The sequence below is a fragment of the Pimephales promelas genome, chromosome 11, assembly GCF_988280905.1.
Source record: "Pimephales promelas chromosome 11, fPimPro1.hap1.1, whole genome shotgun sequence".
Lineage (NCBI taxonomy): Eukaryota > Metazoa > Chordata > Actinopteri > Cypriniformes > Leuciscidae > Pimephales > Pimephales promelas.
Window position 1 is genome coordinate 34,378,936 of NC_142779.1, and position 17,552 is coordinate 34,396,487.

General features: G+C 37.2%; 1 protein-coding gene across 1 annotated transcript in view; it reads right to left on the reverse strand.

The window, feature by feature from the left end:
* The window catches only part of arfgef3 (ARFGEF family member 3), a 61,219-nt gene that overhangs the window by 19,150 nt on the left and 24,517 nt on the right, over nucleotides 1-17,552 (reverse strand). The window contains exons 15-27 of the mRNA XM_039690503.2: nucleotides 16,400-16,507; nucleotides 15,657-15,872; nucleotides 14,020-14,130; nucleotides 12,018-12,168; nucleotides 10,260-10,559; nucleotides 7,491-7,624; nucleotides 6,145-6,290; nucleotides 4,659-4,838; nucleotides 4,081-4,222; nucleotides 2,263-2,385; nucleotides 1,397-1,500; nucleotides 1,156-1,300; nucleotides 415-543 (exon numbers count right to left, since the gene is read on the reverse strand). Coding sequence (XP_039546437.2) covers nucleotides 415-543; nucleotides 1,156-1,300; nucleotides 1,397-1,500; nucleotides 2,263-2,385; nucleotides 4,081-4,222; nucleotides 4,659-4,838; nucleotides 6,145-6,290; nucleotides 7,491-7,624; nucleotides 10,260-10,559; nucleotides 12,018-12,168; nucleotides 14,020-14,130; nucleotides 15,657-15,872; nucleotides 16,400-16,507 — 1,989 coding nt within the window. The remainder of the gene's footprint in view (nucleotides 1-414; nucleotides 544-1,155; nucleotides 1,301-1,396; nucleotides 1,501-2,262; nucleotides 2,386-4,080; nucleotides 4,223-4,658; nucleotides 4,839-6,144; nucleotides 6,291-7,490; nucleotides 7,625-10,259; nucleotides 10,560-12,017; nucleotides 12,169-14,019; nucleotides 14,131-15,656; nucleotides 15,873-16,399; nucleotides 16,508-17,552) is intronic.

Here is a 17,552-nt window from a genome sequence, read left to right on the forward strand (position 1 = left end):
TAGAAAAGTTACATTTTTGGAATAAGTTTTGAAATAACCGATCGTTTCGCATGATAAGACCCTTATTCATCGTCTGGTGTCGTTTAAAGACATTTGAAGCTGCATCTGAAACTGTTATTAACTCTCTTTTCGACCTTGGACTGTCTGGTTCCCATGTAAGTCCATTATATGGAGAAAAATCCTGGAGTGTTTTCATCAAAAACCTTCATTTCTTTTCGACTGAGGAAAGAAAGACATGGACATCTTGGATGACATGGGGGTGAGTAAATTATCAGCAAAAGTTTTTTTTTTTAAATTACTAATCCTTTAATTACAAGTCTCCGATTCCAGACCTCAAGTATACATTTCCAGAATTGGAATTGATTTTCGATCCCCAAACCTAATTGTGAGTAGTGTTATTCACAGCCGGTTTACCTGGGGTCTGGGTGACCTCCCGCAGAAGCTCAAACAGCAGCTCGAGTGTCGGCGGCTGATGCTGTCGAGGACAGTTCGACACGGCTGCAGTCAGCTGCTCCAACAGGAGGATCCACACCTGGATCAGACCTGCACACACACACACATCTGGATCAGACCTGCTGCACACTTCACCATATACTATGGGTGTAACGATACCCTTATGTCACGATTCGATACATATCACGATACTGAACTCACGATACGATATTATAGTGATACTTCAAGATATATATAGGTTAACAAAAAATGTACTGTTGATTAAAATGCTAAATTTGATATTACATTGTGTGTGTAGAAATGAATAAGCTTGGTGCTGAAACCCAGTCCAGGACAATAGAGACACCAGAATAACAATATTTATGATTCTGAAACTGAAAATACAGAATTATTTTAGATGAATATGCTTTCTCCGTCACTGACTAGATATATTTAAAATAATGTAGACCACTTTTTACTAGTAAGACATTTGGCATTATCAGGACCCACAAATATCCCCCATTACATTTTTAAACGTTATATATAGTAGTTAATGTACTGTTGTACGGACACTAAAACTCTGTAAACATGAAATGTTTCTCACACAGTCATTCTTATTTTGAGTGAACTATCCACAATATATATTGTCACACCCCTGGTCCCCTACCATGTACTGCGACTCAACCCGTATCATTGGTTTCAAAAATGAAATAAATAAATGACCTGTATCGTCGTCAAACTCTGCTAACACACAGTCCATGCCCTCCTCGCTGCTCACGGATCTCTCCTGCGCTCTCATCGGGAGACTGGCCAGACGCGCACCCAAGAAAACCGGCTTGGTTGGCATCTTATAGATCCTGGCGAGCAGCTGCAGAACAATAATCCATAAAAAACACCATTCATTTTTGTTTGCAAAAATCAAAACCACAATATAAAAAGGTTTGATATAAAAATATATTCCCGCCTGTGAGCATTTCCTCAGATAGTCCAGGGCGGGCAGGCACAGGTCTGTGGAGCTGTATCCACTGGCATGAACACAGTCGCCGATCTCCTTATAGTCCACTTCTCCTGCGGATAACACACACCACGACTCATTCAATATCTGCTATGGAAGCTTGTTTACGTCACAGAATAACATAATAATACAAGTTGTGAACGTAATAATAATAAAAGATAATTGCGACTTTTTGTCTCACACTTGCGAGTTTATATCTCTGAGAAATAAATAGTCCGAATTACGTGTTATAAAGTAGCAATTGCATGTTAAAAAGTCATTGCGAGTTTATATCTCACAATTCTGACTTTATAACACGCAATTGCGATCTATAACACGCAATTCTGAGATAAAAAGTCACAGTTACCTTTTTATTTTTTATTCTGTGGCGGAAACAAGCTTCCATAAATAATATAGAGACTGATAATCAGTTTGAATTTTTTTTTTCCCATTTTCCCTTTTCTTTCCATTTTTCTACTTAATCAGTTATTGTTTTTTTTATATATTATATCTTTAAGAAAAGCACCCAGTGTCATTACATCATGTTCAACAGGAAACATTATTATAACTAAATTAAATAAATAAATTATTTTTGATGCTTGTTTGTAAAAATGTACTTTAACAATCATGAGAAATGCACAAGATTTGAAGTTTCATGGTTTTATCAAATATGTCTATAAAAAATAAGGACTAAAACTATAGGTTCTGCATATTGTTCTCGGAAATGTAAAATAATCCATATCAGCCGAAGTCGAACAATATCTAATATAAAGTGCATTTCTAATTTAAAGTGAACAATTTTCTGGTAATCAATAGGAGAAAAAAGAGCAGCTCACCTAAACCTTTCACAAACTTCATAAGGCACATGATGTAGTCAGTGGCGGCGTTGGCGAACACCTGAATGTTGTCCGTGTTAATAAAGGCTTCGAAGACGTCAAACACTGGCGCCTGTGACTTCCCTGCGTACAGACAGAATGAAGCACAAATGCATTTCAGATCGATTCATGGTTGAAATGTCAGCCGCACACTACTCTCACTCCACACACACACACACACACACACACGCCACAGTAGCCAGAGATACTTTTCTGATGTAACAAGTATACTAATTGGTTTAGAATAAGGTTTTTTTTTTTCATGAAAAACCAAAATACATAGTAAAGTTACTGTACATATTTCTCCCACACTGTTCGCACCAAATAAGTTGTACAAAAATTTTAATTTTCAAACAAGCTTCAAACACGCTCCCCATCCTCCATTGGTTGGACAAACACGTAGCTCCGCCCTAAACTATTATTGCATAAGCTGCGTTTGAAGCGTTTGCAAAATACACACCTGTAACCGTGAAGTCTTTATTAACTGCGCAAATCTGCAGTGCAATCAAAAGGCCATAGTTATGCTAATGAACAATATTACTTGAAACAATTGTAATATTATAAATAAATGTAACTATCGAACTATCTTTATAAATGCATGTTTGTAGTTTTTAGCTAAATGTGTTGTAGAAATATGCATGACGACCCTTATCTTAATGCTGTTATTGATGCTTATTGATATAAAAGTGTGTGTGTGTATATATATATAATATATATATATTAGAGCCAGACCGATATTATCGGCCGATATTAGACATTTTCCAAAATATCGGTATCGGCAGTCATAATGGCCGATAAATTAATATTTAAAAATAAAATAAAAACGGATGAAACACGCTTCAATCATCTCTCCTTAGCCTTTTATATTGAAAATGTATGTTTTACAATTTGCAGTATGATGTCATCTATTGCTAAATTATGGCTCATCATAGCTAACCACAAAGCCAGCTAATGCAACTTTTATCAGTGGAAGAGCGCTAACGTTAACATTAATGAGCTTGGAAACCACAATGAACTTTTTCTGCCTAAATAAAGTAATGATTACTGTATTTATAACTAGCATATCTCTAGTCACAGTCCCTGCATTGTAAAATGTAAGTTACACTTGCGAGGAGTGAACATTTAGACATAGAGAAAAAGTATCAAATGTATCTTGTGCAGAAAAGTTAGCTTTTCTTGTACACGTGTGTGAAATCCAACAATATTTAATAAAAAAAATTATCGGCCGATATATCGGAATATCGGATTTTAAAACCAAAAAATATTTCTATCGGTATCGGCCTTCAAAATCCTTTATCAGTCGGGCGACGGGCTCTAATATATATATATATATATATATATATATATGAAGAGTTCAGATGCAAAAGCCTCTAAGTGCCATTTGAAATTTTCTTCTAAAATGACCATTTTTATCAAGCTTGTATATTTAAGTTCAGTAATTTCACTTAAATGATTTAAGTGAAATTACTGAACTTAAATATACAAGCTTGATAAAAATGGTCATTTTAGAAGAAAATTTCAAATGGCACTTAGAGGCTTTTGCATCTGAACTCTTCATATATATATATATATATATATATATATATATAAAGATAAATATATATATAAATATATATATATATATATATATATATATATATATATACGGTATATATAAAATGCAACACAGTGAGGTAAAACCCCTATAATGCATGTTTTCCATTAATGCAGGATATATAAAAACATAATCAGAGAAAAAACAATTCACAAATAACTAACAATAAAGTAAACTTCACAGACCCATGGAATATTCTCCAATCAGGTAATCCTTCATATCAGTTTTGTTCCCATGCACGGTTCTGAGAGCGCTGAACAGCGGCCTCCAGCCAGACTGGATCTGAGCTGAACACATCTCCACCAGCTCTCCGATGGACGTTATCACCTGTGTGCCATAACACATGCTGACATGAACACACTATAGGGTTTACTACACGCTTGGACAGTTCTCTCAGGACCACTATCATCAAATATGATTGACAGTTAGCATACGGTTTGGATTGGCGGTCTGGTTCTGTCCTGGGCAGTCTAGCAGAACAGAACCAACATGAATGTATTGCAGATATCATTAATTCGAGATTTTAATGTCCAACATAATTGGAGAATTTAGTCTGATTGAAAGGGCAAATCCTGACTGAGACAGGAGGAGCTGGGGAGGGAGGAGAAACGCCATCGCTGCTGATAACACTGAAGGAGATTATACATGAATACAGCGAAACAGTCGTATTCCTATAGAAGAGGATCAGCTGAGAGTCACTGATGCGAACTGGACTAACGTTTGTTTAAGCTAACCTTCAGCGTGGTCATGTGATTTATCAGACCTGATCTTGGACGTCTTCGTCGCAGAGCTCCAGCTGCATGATGTGCTCAAAAGGTCTGAAGAGAGCTTCATTAAAATGAAAGTGTGGCAGTTCTGCCCAGCTGATCAAAACCTCCATCAGAACATCATGGATGAAGGACACGGCCTTCTGGGATACGTGGCGCTCTTTGTGACAGGCCGCCTGTGGGGGAGGGAATGTCAAACAAAAGGGATTTGTGTTATTTTCTCTCACCTGGCCTTGACTTTTTTACTTTTTTGACAAACTATATATCATTTGAAAGCTTACAATCAATCAATTTGCAACAAAAATATTATAAGACCTTTATTTTGAAATAGTGATGAACACGAAAATCATGAAGGAATGGTAGAAACCCCAGTTTTGTTTTCATGCCAATAGTTCAAAAGATACCATCCATTGATTTTTTTTTTTAGAAAAAAAGGTCTGAAAATGTTTTAAATATAAAGAAAAAATGATAGATTCACCATTTGTGATGTGGCAGCGAGCTATAACGCACATACTTGTGATTATTGTGGTTGAATTCATATTGAAAAAATGCCAAACTTCCCTTACTACTTCTGAATAGGATGTCTACCTCATAAATTGTATGAAAATTGTGGAAATAATGGTTCAGATCACTCAAAACACATGGAAATGGGCAGTAATGGAGTCCGGTTGTGACCCAGTGGAAGCGTTCGGTACTGCGCCCAAACACACTCTCACTGAAAGCTCTTTTGTTTTTTGAGATATCAACCTAAAATTTGAAACACAACTTGTTCAGAGTTTTGGCTTTGATTTTCTTGCAGTTTCACCAGGTTTAAAATAAATTTATATAAATTTTATAATAATTTTATAAAACCGAAGCATTGAGAACTTTGTAAGTGAGCAGACTGTTTAATAAGAAGACACTTTATAAAGACAGTCAGACAGGAGCCATCTTTGGAAAACAGTCTCGACAAGTCGAACCATGAACGACGTGCTAAGTGAGCTGAACTGTATGAACGTTGTTCGTGGTTTGACTTGTTGAGACTGTTTTCCAAAGATGGCTCCTGTTTTATACACAAAGTGAACTGTCTTCATAAAGTATCTTCTTATTAAACGGTCTGTTCACTTACAAAGTTCTCAATGCTTCGTTTTGCATGTATGGACCCTCATTATGTTACTGTGTTAGTGTGGGGCTATTTTGAGCCTTGTTAGTGGTATAAACTAGCGATTTCTTTACATATTAAATGCCCCCATTACTAGCGTTATATGCTAAACAGTTTTTAGAGATAAAACTCTTTACATTCGATTATCATGAAAACAAATCTCAGAGAACGGTTGACTAGGTACCAATGTTTTATTAGAAAAAAAAGGTTCATTTTGTGCCGGAGTTGTCCTTTAAACTAGCAAAAGTGGATTCGGACTTGCCCCAAGTGCGCTTTAAGCCATGCACTCATTCCTTAAAATAGGGCTTTATATTGTATTTAGAGGTATATTGTATTTATACCTCCACCAGATGCGGCGCCACCACACTCCAGGCCCTCATCATGTGCAGAAGAGGTCGACTCTTGCTCTTCACGATGCGAAGCATGGCCTCTCCCAGCCGGAACAGGTGCAGGGCGCTGCGCTTGTCCTGGGTCGACTTCGCCTCCCCTTTAATGAAAACACAATGAGGCGAAGGAAAAAATGGGTTATAAAACTCCTATAAAAAAAAGGTGCATAACCTTCAGAAAATTTGGTTCATTTACTCCAGGAGGTCAAACTAAATATTAAAGCTGCAGTCTGTAGTTTTTCCTCTTTGTCGCCATCTCTGTTCGAAATCTGGAATTGCAGTTATTCGCGGAATTATCAGCTTTACGTGGGTCGTGCCTCGGCTTGGCACACTGTTTGAGGAGAAGTGTGTGTGTCAGTCGCCGCCGGTGTGGATACAGGCATTCAGAAAGCACAGATTATTATTTTTGGAAGTATGACCAACATAAGATCATGGAAAACGTCCTCTGAACTAGTAAGAAACATACACTTTTGTTCAGGTTCTGACATTGCAGTAAATCACGCTCTTTTAATCTAACAAACGTAATGACGCGAAGACATCCTCGAGTCTCCCGCTTAAATCCACCAGTACCACTGGAGTTATAAACATTATTTTACTTTACTTTAATAATAATAATAATACATTATTACACTTTTTTTGTGATTTATGGACACTTGCAAGATCGGACTATGAGCTTATTATGCCGAAATCCTTTTACTTATACTACAATCTAATTAATCCTGTCAATATCATTTGGTAAATGCTGCTTGTATTTGTTGCCAATGCTGATATATATCTGTCCATTTGTTTACTTATTTATTTATTTTTACTTTTATTATTATTATTTATAAGGTTATCTTTATCTTTATTATGAAAGATTCATTTTTACTGATCCACGGGTCTTGCAATTGCCCCATGGGGATAAATAAAGTTCTTGAAATGAAATGAAATTATTACAAGCTAACCGCTTTGAATCCAGCTACGGCAAGCAGAGAGTTTTGAACACTGGCTGGTTATGTATGTATTTTGGATCATTTCTAACCCAAAAAGCAGACTACAGCTTTAAGTGAGCTGAATAGTACTCGAATAAGTTTATATTAGCTGTATGAAACTCGAACTTGGTTCATCTGATACTAAAATCTGGAACTTGTCTGAATACAGATCTAAAAACCTTGATTTTTCTGACATCGCTATTTTATAGCAATAAACATAAAAACAAAACGAATAAGAAATGATATTTATAAAATAAAAGATAAAGAGTAGCATGTACATTGCAAATGTAGCCTAAGCGATGGTATTGTGTTGGTGTAAAGTGTGTGTACCTGGCATGGCTAAGGAATAGTCTCCTGTTTCTGTGACCGAATCGAACAGCTGAGACTGGGAAGCTTTTCTGAGCTGATGCAGGAAACCCACGAGCCCCACGAGGTTAAGTTTACTGACGGCATCCTCGAACAGCCTGAGGACGTTCACCACAGTTACACGTTAAACATGCTGAAATAAACAGACGCGTAAGAGGAGTAGTGATGGACTACATATACAACAAGAGTTTTACTCCTGGATGCTGATCGCTCAATACATTTTAACAGCCAACTATTCACATGCTGCATAGATCATATCTGAGAATAACTAATTGCAAGTTTCTGACTTGTAGAAAAAATAAATGTACAGCCTATGAGAATCTGATGTGAAACTAAAACTTGCTTGGTTTCTGAAGTGGATCTAATAGGAAATATCTGTCAGTGGCCGTCTTATTGTCTAGCAGAGTCCCGTCACTTAGTTAACAGAGCTTAACTGATCACTGGAAAGAGATAAACAAATGGACATGCAAATCAATGGGCTTTGGGCTACAGTGTTTTTCTGGATCTTTCTTTTAAAGGATTTGTGCAATTATTCCATTAGAGACTTCACAGTGTAATTTAGACTACAACATATAAAAATGAAGCTACCAGCTGCAAATCATTTATCTGTATCTCGTCAGCAATCTCATGGTTTCGATTCCAAGGGAATGCATTGTGAATGTAAAAGGTCTGCAAGTTTTAAAGATTAAAGCAGATAAATGGAGTCTTTGTCTCCCTGAACTGCCTGAAATTAGTCGTCAGTAATTCCAGTCTCATACCTATGTAAAAATTTGCATAATTCAGCCTATGGTCTTCATTGGCTGCCCTCAAACGATGTCTACTTTGTCCCTCAAACACTGTAGTTGTATCGGAGACTGGAAGAGTTTAGTTCGTGTTGCACTGTGTGTACAAACGTTGATGAAAATCCGGAGCTAAAATTCCGATATGGTAATACATAAAACGAGCTGTCAGCGGTGGACCAATCACAGCAGACTGGACCATCTGGCCAATTAGAGGCAAGTCGGCACTCAGAAAGTGGGGTTTAGAGAAACCGAATCCTTGATTGAACCTTTTCAGACACTGTGAGAAAGAGTTGATGCTGCAAAGTTTATTATGAGAAAATTAAAGTGTTCTTTACCTTGGATGCATTTAAACCTATTTTAGGAGACCTTAAAAACAAAATTAGGACCCTTTAAAATAGAATTTCAGGGGCACTTTAAAACAGATGCTATATATTTACTTGCCCTAACACAGAGCGCTCTATGGCCACCAAACTGTCTACCAAATTATGAACTTACTGGTCCCCCTAGTGGCCATTTTCAACACAACTCCAGCTAGGAATCAAATGTTTGAAAGATATTAGATTTGTTTGATATACTGTTAACTAGAAAACAACGAGCAGAGCCACATATTGGACTTTGTTTGAGTTATTCAAGTGGAATAGTCATTTCTTATTATTATATTATATTATTATATATATATATATATATAAAATTCTGGCTCTTCCAAGCTTTATAACAGCAGTGAATGGCTGTTTCTGTTTTACTGTCCATCATAAAAGTGCATCTGTCCATCATAAAAGTACATCCATCCATGATAAAAGTCCATCTATCCATCGTAAAAGTGCATCTGTCCATGATAAAAGTGCATCTGTCCATGATAAAAGTGCATCTATCCATCATAAAAGTGCATCTGTCCATGATAAAAGTGCGTCTGTCCACGATAAAAGTCCATCTATCCATCGTAAAAGTGCATCTGTCCATGATAAAAGTGCATCTGTCCATGATAAAAGTGCATCTATCCATCATAAAAGTGCATCTGTCCATGATAAAAGTGCGTCTGTCCACGATAAAAGTCCATCTATCCATCGTAAAAGTGCATCTGTCCATGATAAAAGTGCATCTATCCATCATAAAAGTGCATCTATCCATCAAAAAAGTGCATCTGTCAATCATAAAAGTGCATCTACCCATCATAAAAGTGCATCTACCCATCATAAAAGTGCATCTATCCATCATAAAAGTGCATCTGTCCATCATAAAAGTGCATCTATCCATCATAAAAGTGCATCTGTCCATCATAAAAGTGCATCTGTCCATCATTAAAGTGCATCTATCCATCATAAAAGTGCATCTGTCCATCATAAAAGTGCATCTATCATCATAAAAGTGCATCTGTCCATCATAAAAGTGCATCTGTCCATCATTAAAGTGCATCTATCCATCATAAAAGTGCATCTGTCCATCATAAAAGTGCATCTGTCCATCATTAAAGTGCATCTATCCATCATAAAAGTGCATTTGTCCATCATAAAAGTGCATCTGTCCATTATAAAAGTGCATCTATCCATCATAAAAGTACATCCACCCATGATAAAAGTGCTATCCATGGCTCCAGGGGGTTAATAAAGGCCTTCTGAAGTGAAGAGATGCGTTTGTGTAAGGAAAATATCCATATTCAAATGTTTTCCGGCCAAATAATTCCATTCACTTCCATTATAAAGCTTAGAAGGCCGGGACATTTTTTAATATAACTCTGATTGTATTCGTCATATTTATATGTCATTTACACCTAGAACGGCTTCAGGGTGAGTAAATCACAGGCTAATTTTCATTTTTGGGTGAACTATCCCTTTAATTCTGATTACACACAGTATAATTGACATTACCCCATGTTGTTGATAAAACATTCCACTTAACCTAAAACCCAATGGAAAAATGAAGGTGGGGAGGAATGATTATGTTAGTTTGGTACCGGTCAGCTTGTGTGGAGAGAGTGCAGACGGCTTTGGCCACGCTGGTGCCCGTGAGCAGACTGCCGCCCCGCAGGTCCGCTGCTTTCCCGCGACTGCTTTCCCTCAGGAGCTCCTGGATGGAGAGCGGCTGGATAACGGGATGGCTGAGACCCAGTTCCAGCTCTGGACTGGCCTCTCCGCTCAGCTCCAGCTCCGGGTCCACGGCCACGGCCTGCGCTGCCTGTGTGATGGCCATCGGAGGCTGCATGCCGCCGTCACTGAAGTGTGTGTGCTCCAGTGAACTAACATACTCAATCACTCTGAGGAATATTAAAACAAACTCAGGTTCTGGATATTTGATATTTTGGAGCTAATTTAAAGGGCAGTGTGTAATTTTTAGCCAAATCTAGTGGTGAGGTTGTGAATTGCACCCAACAGAAGTTACAATGGTTGACAGGAAGTGATGTCATCGTCTGAGACAGCAGAGAGTAGCCAGTTAACCCTCTGGGGTTGTTCGGCCCAAATGGACCCGAAGAATTTAAATACAATTTTTTTTAAAATCACAGCTTCCTCGGAATGGTCTGAAATTTGGTGACTTTGTTGGTATTTGGTATTTGAACACCCCCAAAAATTGGGGACAGGATGTGAGTAGTCTAAGTGGTTGTAAAAAAAATAGTCACACTTGGGGTGTTGGGGTCCAAATGGACCCGCATGGAAAATGAATGGGAAATTGGCAAAAATGTGAAAATACTGAGTTTTTTGTGCGTACAATCTACAAATCAGCCACGATCTTGAAAAAAAGCACACAACAGTGAAGGGGTGAATCTATAAAACATCAAGAGTGCAAAACAGACACATCCAGACACACACACACGCAAACACACTTTTATACACAAACACACCAAAAAATTCAGATTATACATGTGTTTTGCATTTTTAAAATGCTCAGTTTGTCCACCAGTCTCATTTTTAAAATTGCTTTTATGAGGCCTAGGCTTGACTCTAAAATGAAATACAGCTTTAAAAAATTTTTTAAAAAATATATTTTTTTAAATATTTTTTCTATTATGTTCAATGGGGGGAAATTTTGTCATAATTATTGCATCAATACTAATTATATATTTATTTATTTTTTTGAAATTTTCTCAAAACACCAAAAAAGAAAAGAAAAAATATTATAAAAAACGAGTAAAAAAAAATAAATCTTTTTTTTTAATTTTTTTTAAATATGAATCCCGCAATTTGGGTCCATTTGGACCCGAACACCCCGAGTGTGACTCTGAAACGAACAAGCCCAGAGGGATAAACAATGAGGTTTCTTTACAAAGATAAATTAAGAAAATAGGTTTACTTGATAATTCAGTAAAACGATATGTTATTGCAAATATTATTGTTACTTGTTCATCATTGTGTCAGTGTTTAATTCACGAATTACACGAAGAACAACATAGTGGCGAAACGCGTGATTGGTTGATTAGATAATTGCATTAATGAGAAATTGAACAGGTGTTCCTAATAATCCTTTATGTGAGTGTATATCAATAATGGGAAGACCATCGTAGTAGTGCTGCTACATACACTGTTTTCTTGCCTTAAAAGAAGTTTGAAAGCAAGATGTTTATATTTAGAGGCAAATTTGAGTAATTTCAAAATGTCAGATTACTTGCAAACAATCATGATTTATTATTTTAATCTGGTGACAGGCCAATTAGATTACTAAAGATTGGACAGCAAGATCAGGTCCTGGTTCCCGAAGAACTGATTTGTGAGTGTTTTACCTGAACACGTGAGGCCAGCAGTCGTGGTTATGGCTGCCCATCTCCAGCCCCACGTTGAGTATAGCGTCCATGCAGAGCACATGAGCCGTGTGAAGCCTCACGCCCTGACAGCGGCCCATCTGCTCGAGTTTCTGTTCCACACGCTGCTTAACTACAACACAGACACATGCAAGATTATTGAACAGAAGTGCGGTAGGGTTTGAACTGGTGATCTGAGGTTAGCTGGTGTTTTGACATTTGTGCTTATTTCTGTTACTTGTGACATTTTCATGGCTAAAGTCTGATTACACTATATTCAGCACAAACTCTGACTGCTACAATAATATGTCAGCAGCATGTATGTAAAAGTTTGTAGTTTTGAGATAATGACGTTTATGCGTCAAAAACTAAAATAAAAAAAAATCACTGAAATAAGGTCATGAAACCCATACTGATTATTTCTTCTCAAGACTTTTGAAAATTGTATCACATCGCCTCCAAACAATGTGAAAATCATCCCGCGTACTCATTTAGATAAAACAATATATTGATTTATTTGCAAGACATGTTTTGTGTAAGAAAGCTTTATGCGAGGAGGCGTGAATCATCATGAATATTAATGTGTTTCACACCAGAGAAAGACAAAGACCCTCCCATAATGCCCCTATCAGGTCCTATAGAGTGCCGAAGTGATGACGTCACTTTGTAGGACAACTCGGAAGCTAGCGGCGCATGGGTTCCCTCTGTCCAAAAGCAATGCATTTTCCCCATAGACTTTTGGAAAATCTCAAAAAATAAGATCTGTGTTTAACAAAGAGTTGTGACCCTTACACGTTTTGTCTATCAAGATAATCTTTACAAGTTAATCCAAAATTTATAAATTTTGAAGCCTATATAAAGATTTTAAAAAACACAATCAGACACAATAAAGTTTAAAAAAGCACAAGCAGGTTATAACTGTGTGTTCTATGTCATAGATCAAAACGTGAAAATATTTAGAGGCTTTGTTCACCACAGACCTTATTTCAGGCGATTTAGCAAAAACCCATTCAAAAATCCCATAGACTTTAGAGCGAGGGAACCGTAATGCTAAAATGCTAACTCACTTCCGCGTTTTGGCCTACAGAGTGACGTCGTAACTTCGGCACTCTATTGTTATGAGGAACCTTGCACAAAGAATGAGGAGAGATTTAAAAACTCACTAATAATCCTTTACTCACTTGTTCAAGTAAAGGTTAACACTTTACTTTACAATAAGGTTTAATTTGTTAACATTAGTAAACTACATCAATTAACACGAACAATTAACTAACAATGAACGATACTTTACAGCATTTGTTGATCTTAGATAATAAACTGAGGATTTACTAATACATTTTATTTCTAATATTCCCTTTAATGCAGTGTGTAATGTAGCAGTTTGTTCAGTCGAAAGTGCTCGATAAATACAAGTTATTGTCTCAAAAGAACTCGCCATTATGAGTAATTTGAAATCCGAATCCTTCTGCTTTACGCTTCTACATCACTAGAAAAGACTTTTGCATAACGACCGCCGCCTATGTTGTACGTTGTCCGCCTGTGAAGAACTTGACCAGCCCACAACACGTCATTTTACTGACAACTGCTTCAAGTTGAGTTCAACACGGGATTTGTCCAACACGTGCTCTTGAAAGACGGGTCAGTACTAGCTTACTCAGTATCAGTATGAATAATTATAGATGTATATATTTTCTATATTTTTTATATTGTGTAGGTCTCCTGCTAACTGATTACTCATGTTTTTACTGTCTGACTGATTGCGTTCTCTTTCCCACACCATCAACGTCTCAGTGTGCGCTCATGTAGTGTGTGAACAGCAGCTCTACACAGGCATGAATCCTGCCAATGGGTTTTGTTCTGCTTCCAGTTTATCCCAAACATTAATGCAAAAACATTGTACATATGTTCAGCCAAAGTGTGTTATCAGAGCATTCCTTCACATGACTCTGAAGACAGTGTGATCATGTTAAATGTGTGCGAGTACCTTGAGCAATGGCATCTCCAGTCTCCCCCAATTCTTTCTCCTCTTTCTCCTCCTGAACACATGACGCTGCTGCCATCTGGGCAAGAGCTGAGGCGCAGTTGGCCGCCACACCTAAATGACAAAGCATTAAAGGGGACATATCATGCAAAAGCCACTTTTTTAGCCCTTAAATGCATTTTGTTGTATATTTGGAGTGTTTATAAGTACAGAAAAGATGAAATTATTCTCTTCAGGTGATTCGTTTATATCTTTATATTCTGTTTTGGTCATATTTTTCAACCTGTTCAGATTTTTCTGTTTTCTATGACGTTTTTTGAACTACAATGTCACCGTATTTGCAGTGGAACTGACGAATAAGCTCATCGACTACCGGCCCAACACTTTTATTATTTCTCGCTCCGATTTTGTAGTCCGAGCTCAATGATGCAGAAGTTACGAGAGGGCAAGTCAAAATGTTCGGTTGTTGGATGTACGTTAGTGACCTGAAGCACTTCAAGGATTCCCACTTCAACAACCTGCGCCAGTATAAAGAAGGGTTTGCCGATTGACTTCGTCTGAACGAGAGGTAAATTCCTTCTATCTTTGGAGACGACGAACAGAGCGTTTCAATAAGCTGTAAATATCGTTAATAAAAATAAAGTACTTTACTTTCTTAAAACACATGGTGGTCATGGTTTAGCAGTACCTTTGTCTTTCTTTGTTTTTGTTTTGAAGTAACGTTACACGTCTACAGTATTATTGCTCTTGAGTTTCATCAATGCTCATTTAGCTGCGTTGTTTTCTGATGCTTTTCTAAACGTATCATATTGTCAATACAGATTTTTAGTGGTAAGATCAGACCGTAGTCAGTTATCTTGTCTGTGTGCTTGTTTTAACAAGAGAAATAGTCGACTTTCACTAATAACACAAAACATTAACTCACATACCAATATATCCATATGAAGAGGTTGTTCTGCAGGTTTGTCGTCGTCAAATGTCAAATATGTAAGGCTTGATGGACAAGTCTTCTGTTGTTGACATCTTATTAACGTATGAATAAAAATGTTCTTTGAAGGTATCGTATATAATCGTATATCTCTAATCAAACTACAATAATGGCCGAACGTGGGGAGTTGAACTGACCGTGAACTCATCGACCTGGAGAACGGGCGGGGTGTGACGCATCTCCTTTTTATTTAAAGGGGCCGCGTTTGAAACGGGTCGCTCACAGACGCACATCAGAAAAGCGGTAGAAAAGGAGGAATTCAGACCCAAGCATTGCAGTTATGTTTTATATAGACCACAACGGTATGATTTATATGTAAAAATGAATGATTTAAAAGCATGATATGTACCCTTTAAGCCATTAACTACCATTGACTACCATGGTATGTATTTTTTCCTACTATCGAAGTCAATGGGGATTGAGATCTGTTTGATTAAAACATTCTTCCAAATATCTTCCTTTGTGTTCAGCAGAACCAATAAACACATAGAGGTTTGGAACAACATGAGGGTGAGTAAAGGATGATAGAATTCTCATTTTTGGGTGAACTGTCCCTTTAACTCCCTACATATTTTTTTTTTATAGATGTATGTCTGTAAAGGAAGCAGAAGCTTGTATAAAAAGAAATAATAACGAATGAACGTGCTGTTACCCAGAGCGCAGCTGAGAGCCGCAGCCTTGCGTAGACCATCCAGGCTAAGGCAGATGGCGTCTCTCTCCCTCTGAGTTTGCTCTTTAACTCCCTCGGCTCCGAGAATAAAGGCGAGACCCCTGGAGCTTCCCGCCATGCGCCCTGTGAGCGGCATGGACAGCGTGTCGATCAGGTTTTTCCAGCAGCCGGTCAGGATAAAGCGGGCAAATACCACACCTGTCAGAAAAGAGGCCGTGATGAGGGAATGACTGCTTGACCCCGTGTTGTCAAAGCTTGTGATTTGATCATTTCTCCATGGATTCACAAACTTTAAGACGTTCTCATCTGTCCTCTTCATATGAGAGAGAACAACTTCCGAGATAGCAATCAGTCAGGCTACAAGTGCTGACTACCTTGTCATCCGTCACTGCATACTCTTTCTGCTGGACTTTTCCATAGACTTAATAAAATATAAAATCACTAGAGGCCGTATTCACAAAGAATTTTATCTTACCACTAGGAGTACATGGAATGACATGAGGGTGAATAATTAAAGGCAGAATTTCATTTGGGGTTGAACTAACCCTTAAATACAGTACATGCACAAAATAAAAAATAAAAAAGATGTTTAAAATAGTTTTACTAGTTTATCATATCACATGTCAGATCAACTACACAAGTGCATTTGTTTGGAGAGCTGACAAAGAAAAGAAACCTCTGTAACCTCTTTACGAGTGTGTGTGTGGATATGCATTATGCAGTACCTGCCACCAAGTTGTCACTGCCATTCTTGTCACAGGTAAAGGGCGACTGTGTTGAGGCCTTTCTGATCAGCTGACCACCAATAGCACTGCTGCCCAGTCCATCAATATCTGACAATTCACCATACACAAACATAATATACAGTCAGAACAAAAATTATTCAGACACCACATATAAATTTTGATATTTTTTACTGGTGGGTGCAGGACACTATCGAATGGAAGCAGCTTGTTTCTGCCACTGAATAAAAAATGATAAAAAATTATTGCGACTTTTTATCTCACAATTGCGAGATATGAAGTCAGAATTCTGAGAAATAAAGTCGCAATTGCGAGATATAAACTCGCCACTCTTAGCAATAACGTCGCAATTGTGGGATAAAGTCAGAATTGCGAGATAAAAAGTTCCAATTCTGTCTTTTTTTAACACATATTTGTGAAATTCTTACATCTTTTCTCAGAATTGTGAGATATAAACTCGCAATTGCGAGTTATCAGGCCAATTCTACGGGGGAAAAGACTAATTTTTTTCCCCTCAGAATAGTTAATATCTCACAATTCTGACTTTATATCTCAAAATTCTGACTTTATATCTCAAAATTCTGACTTTATATCTCAAAATTCTGACTTTACAACACGCAATTGCAACTTTATATCTCGCAATTCTGACTTTATATCTCACAATTCTGACTTTATATCTCACAATTCTGACTTTATATCTCACAATTCTGACTTTATATCTCACAATTCTGACTTTATATCTCACAATTCTGACTTTATATCTCACAATTCTGACTTTATATCTCACAATTCTGACTTTATATCTCGAAATTCTGACTTTATATCTCACAATTCTGGCTTTAACACGCATTTGCAACTTTATATCCCGCAATTCTGACTTTATATCATGCAATTGCAACTTTATATCTCGCAATTCTGACTTTATATCTCGCAATTCTGACTTTATAACACGCAATTGCGACTATATCTCACAATTCTGACTTTATATCATGCAATTGCAACTTTATATCTCGCAATTCTTGACTTTATAACACACAATTGCGACTTTATATCTCACAATTCTGACTTTATTTCACACAATTCTGACTTTATATCACGCAATTCTGACTTTATATCACGCAATTCTGACTTTATA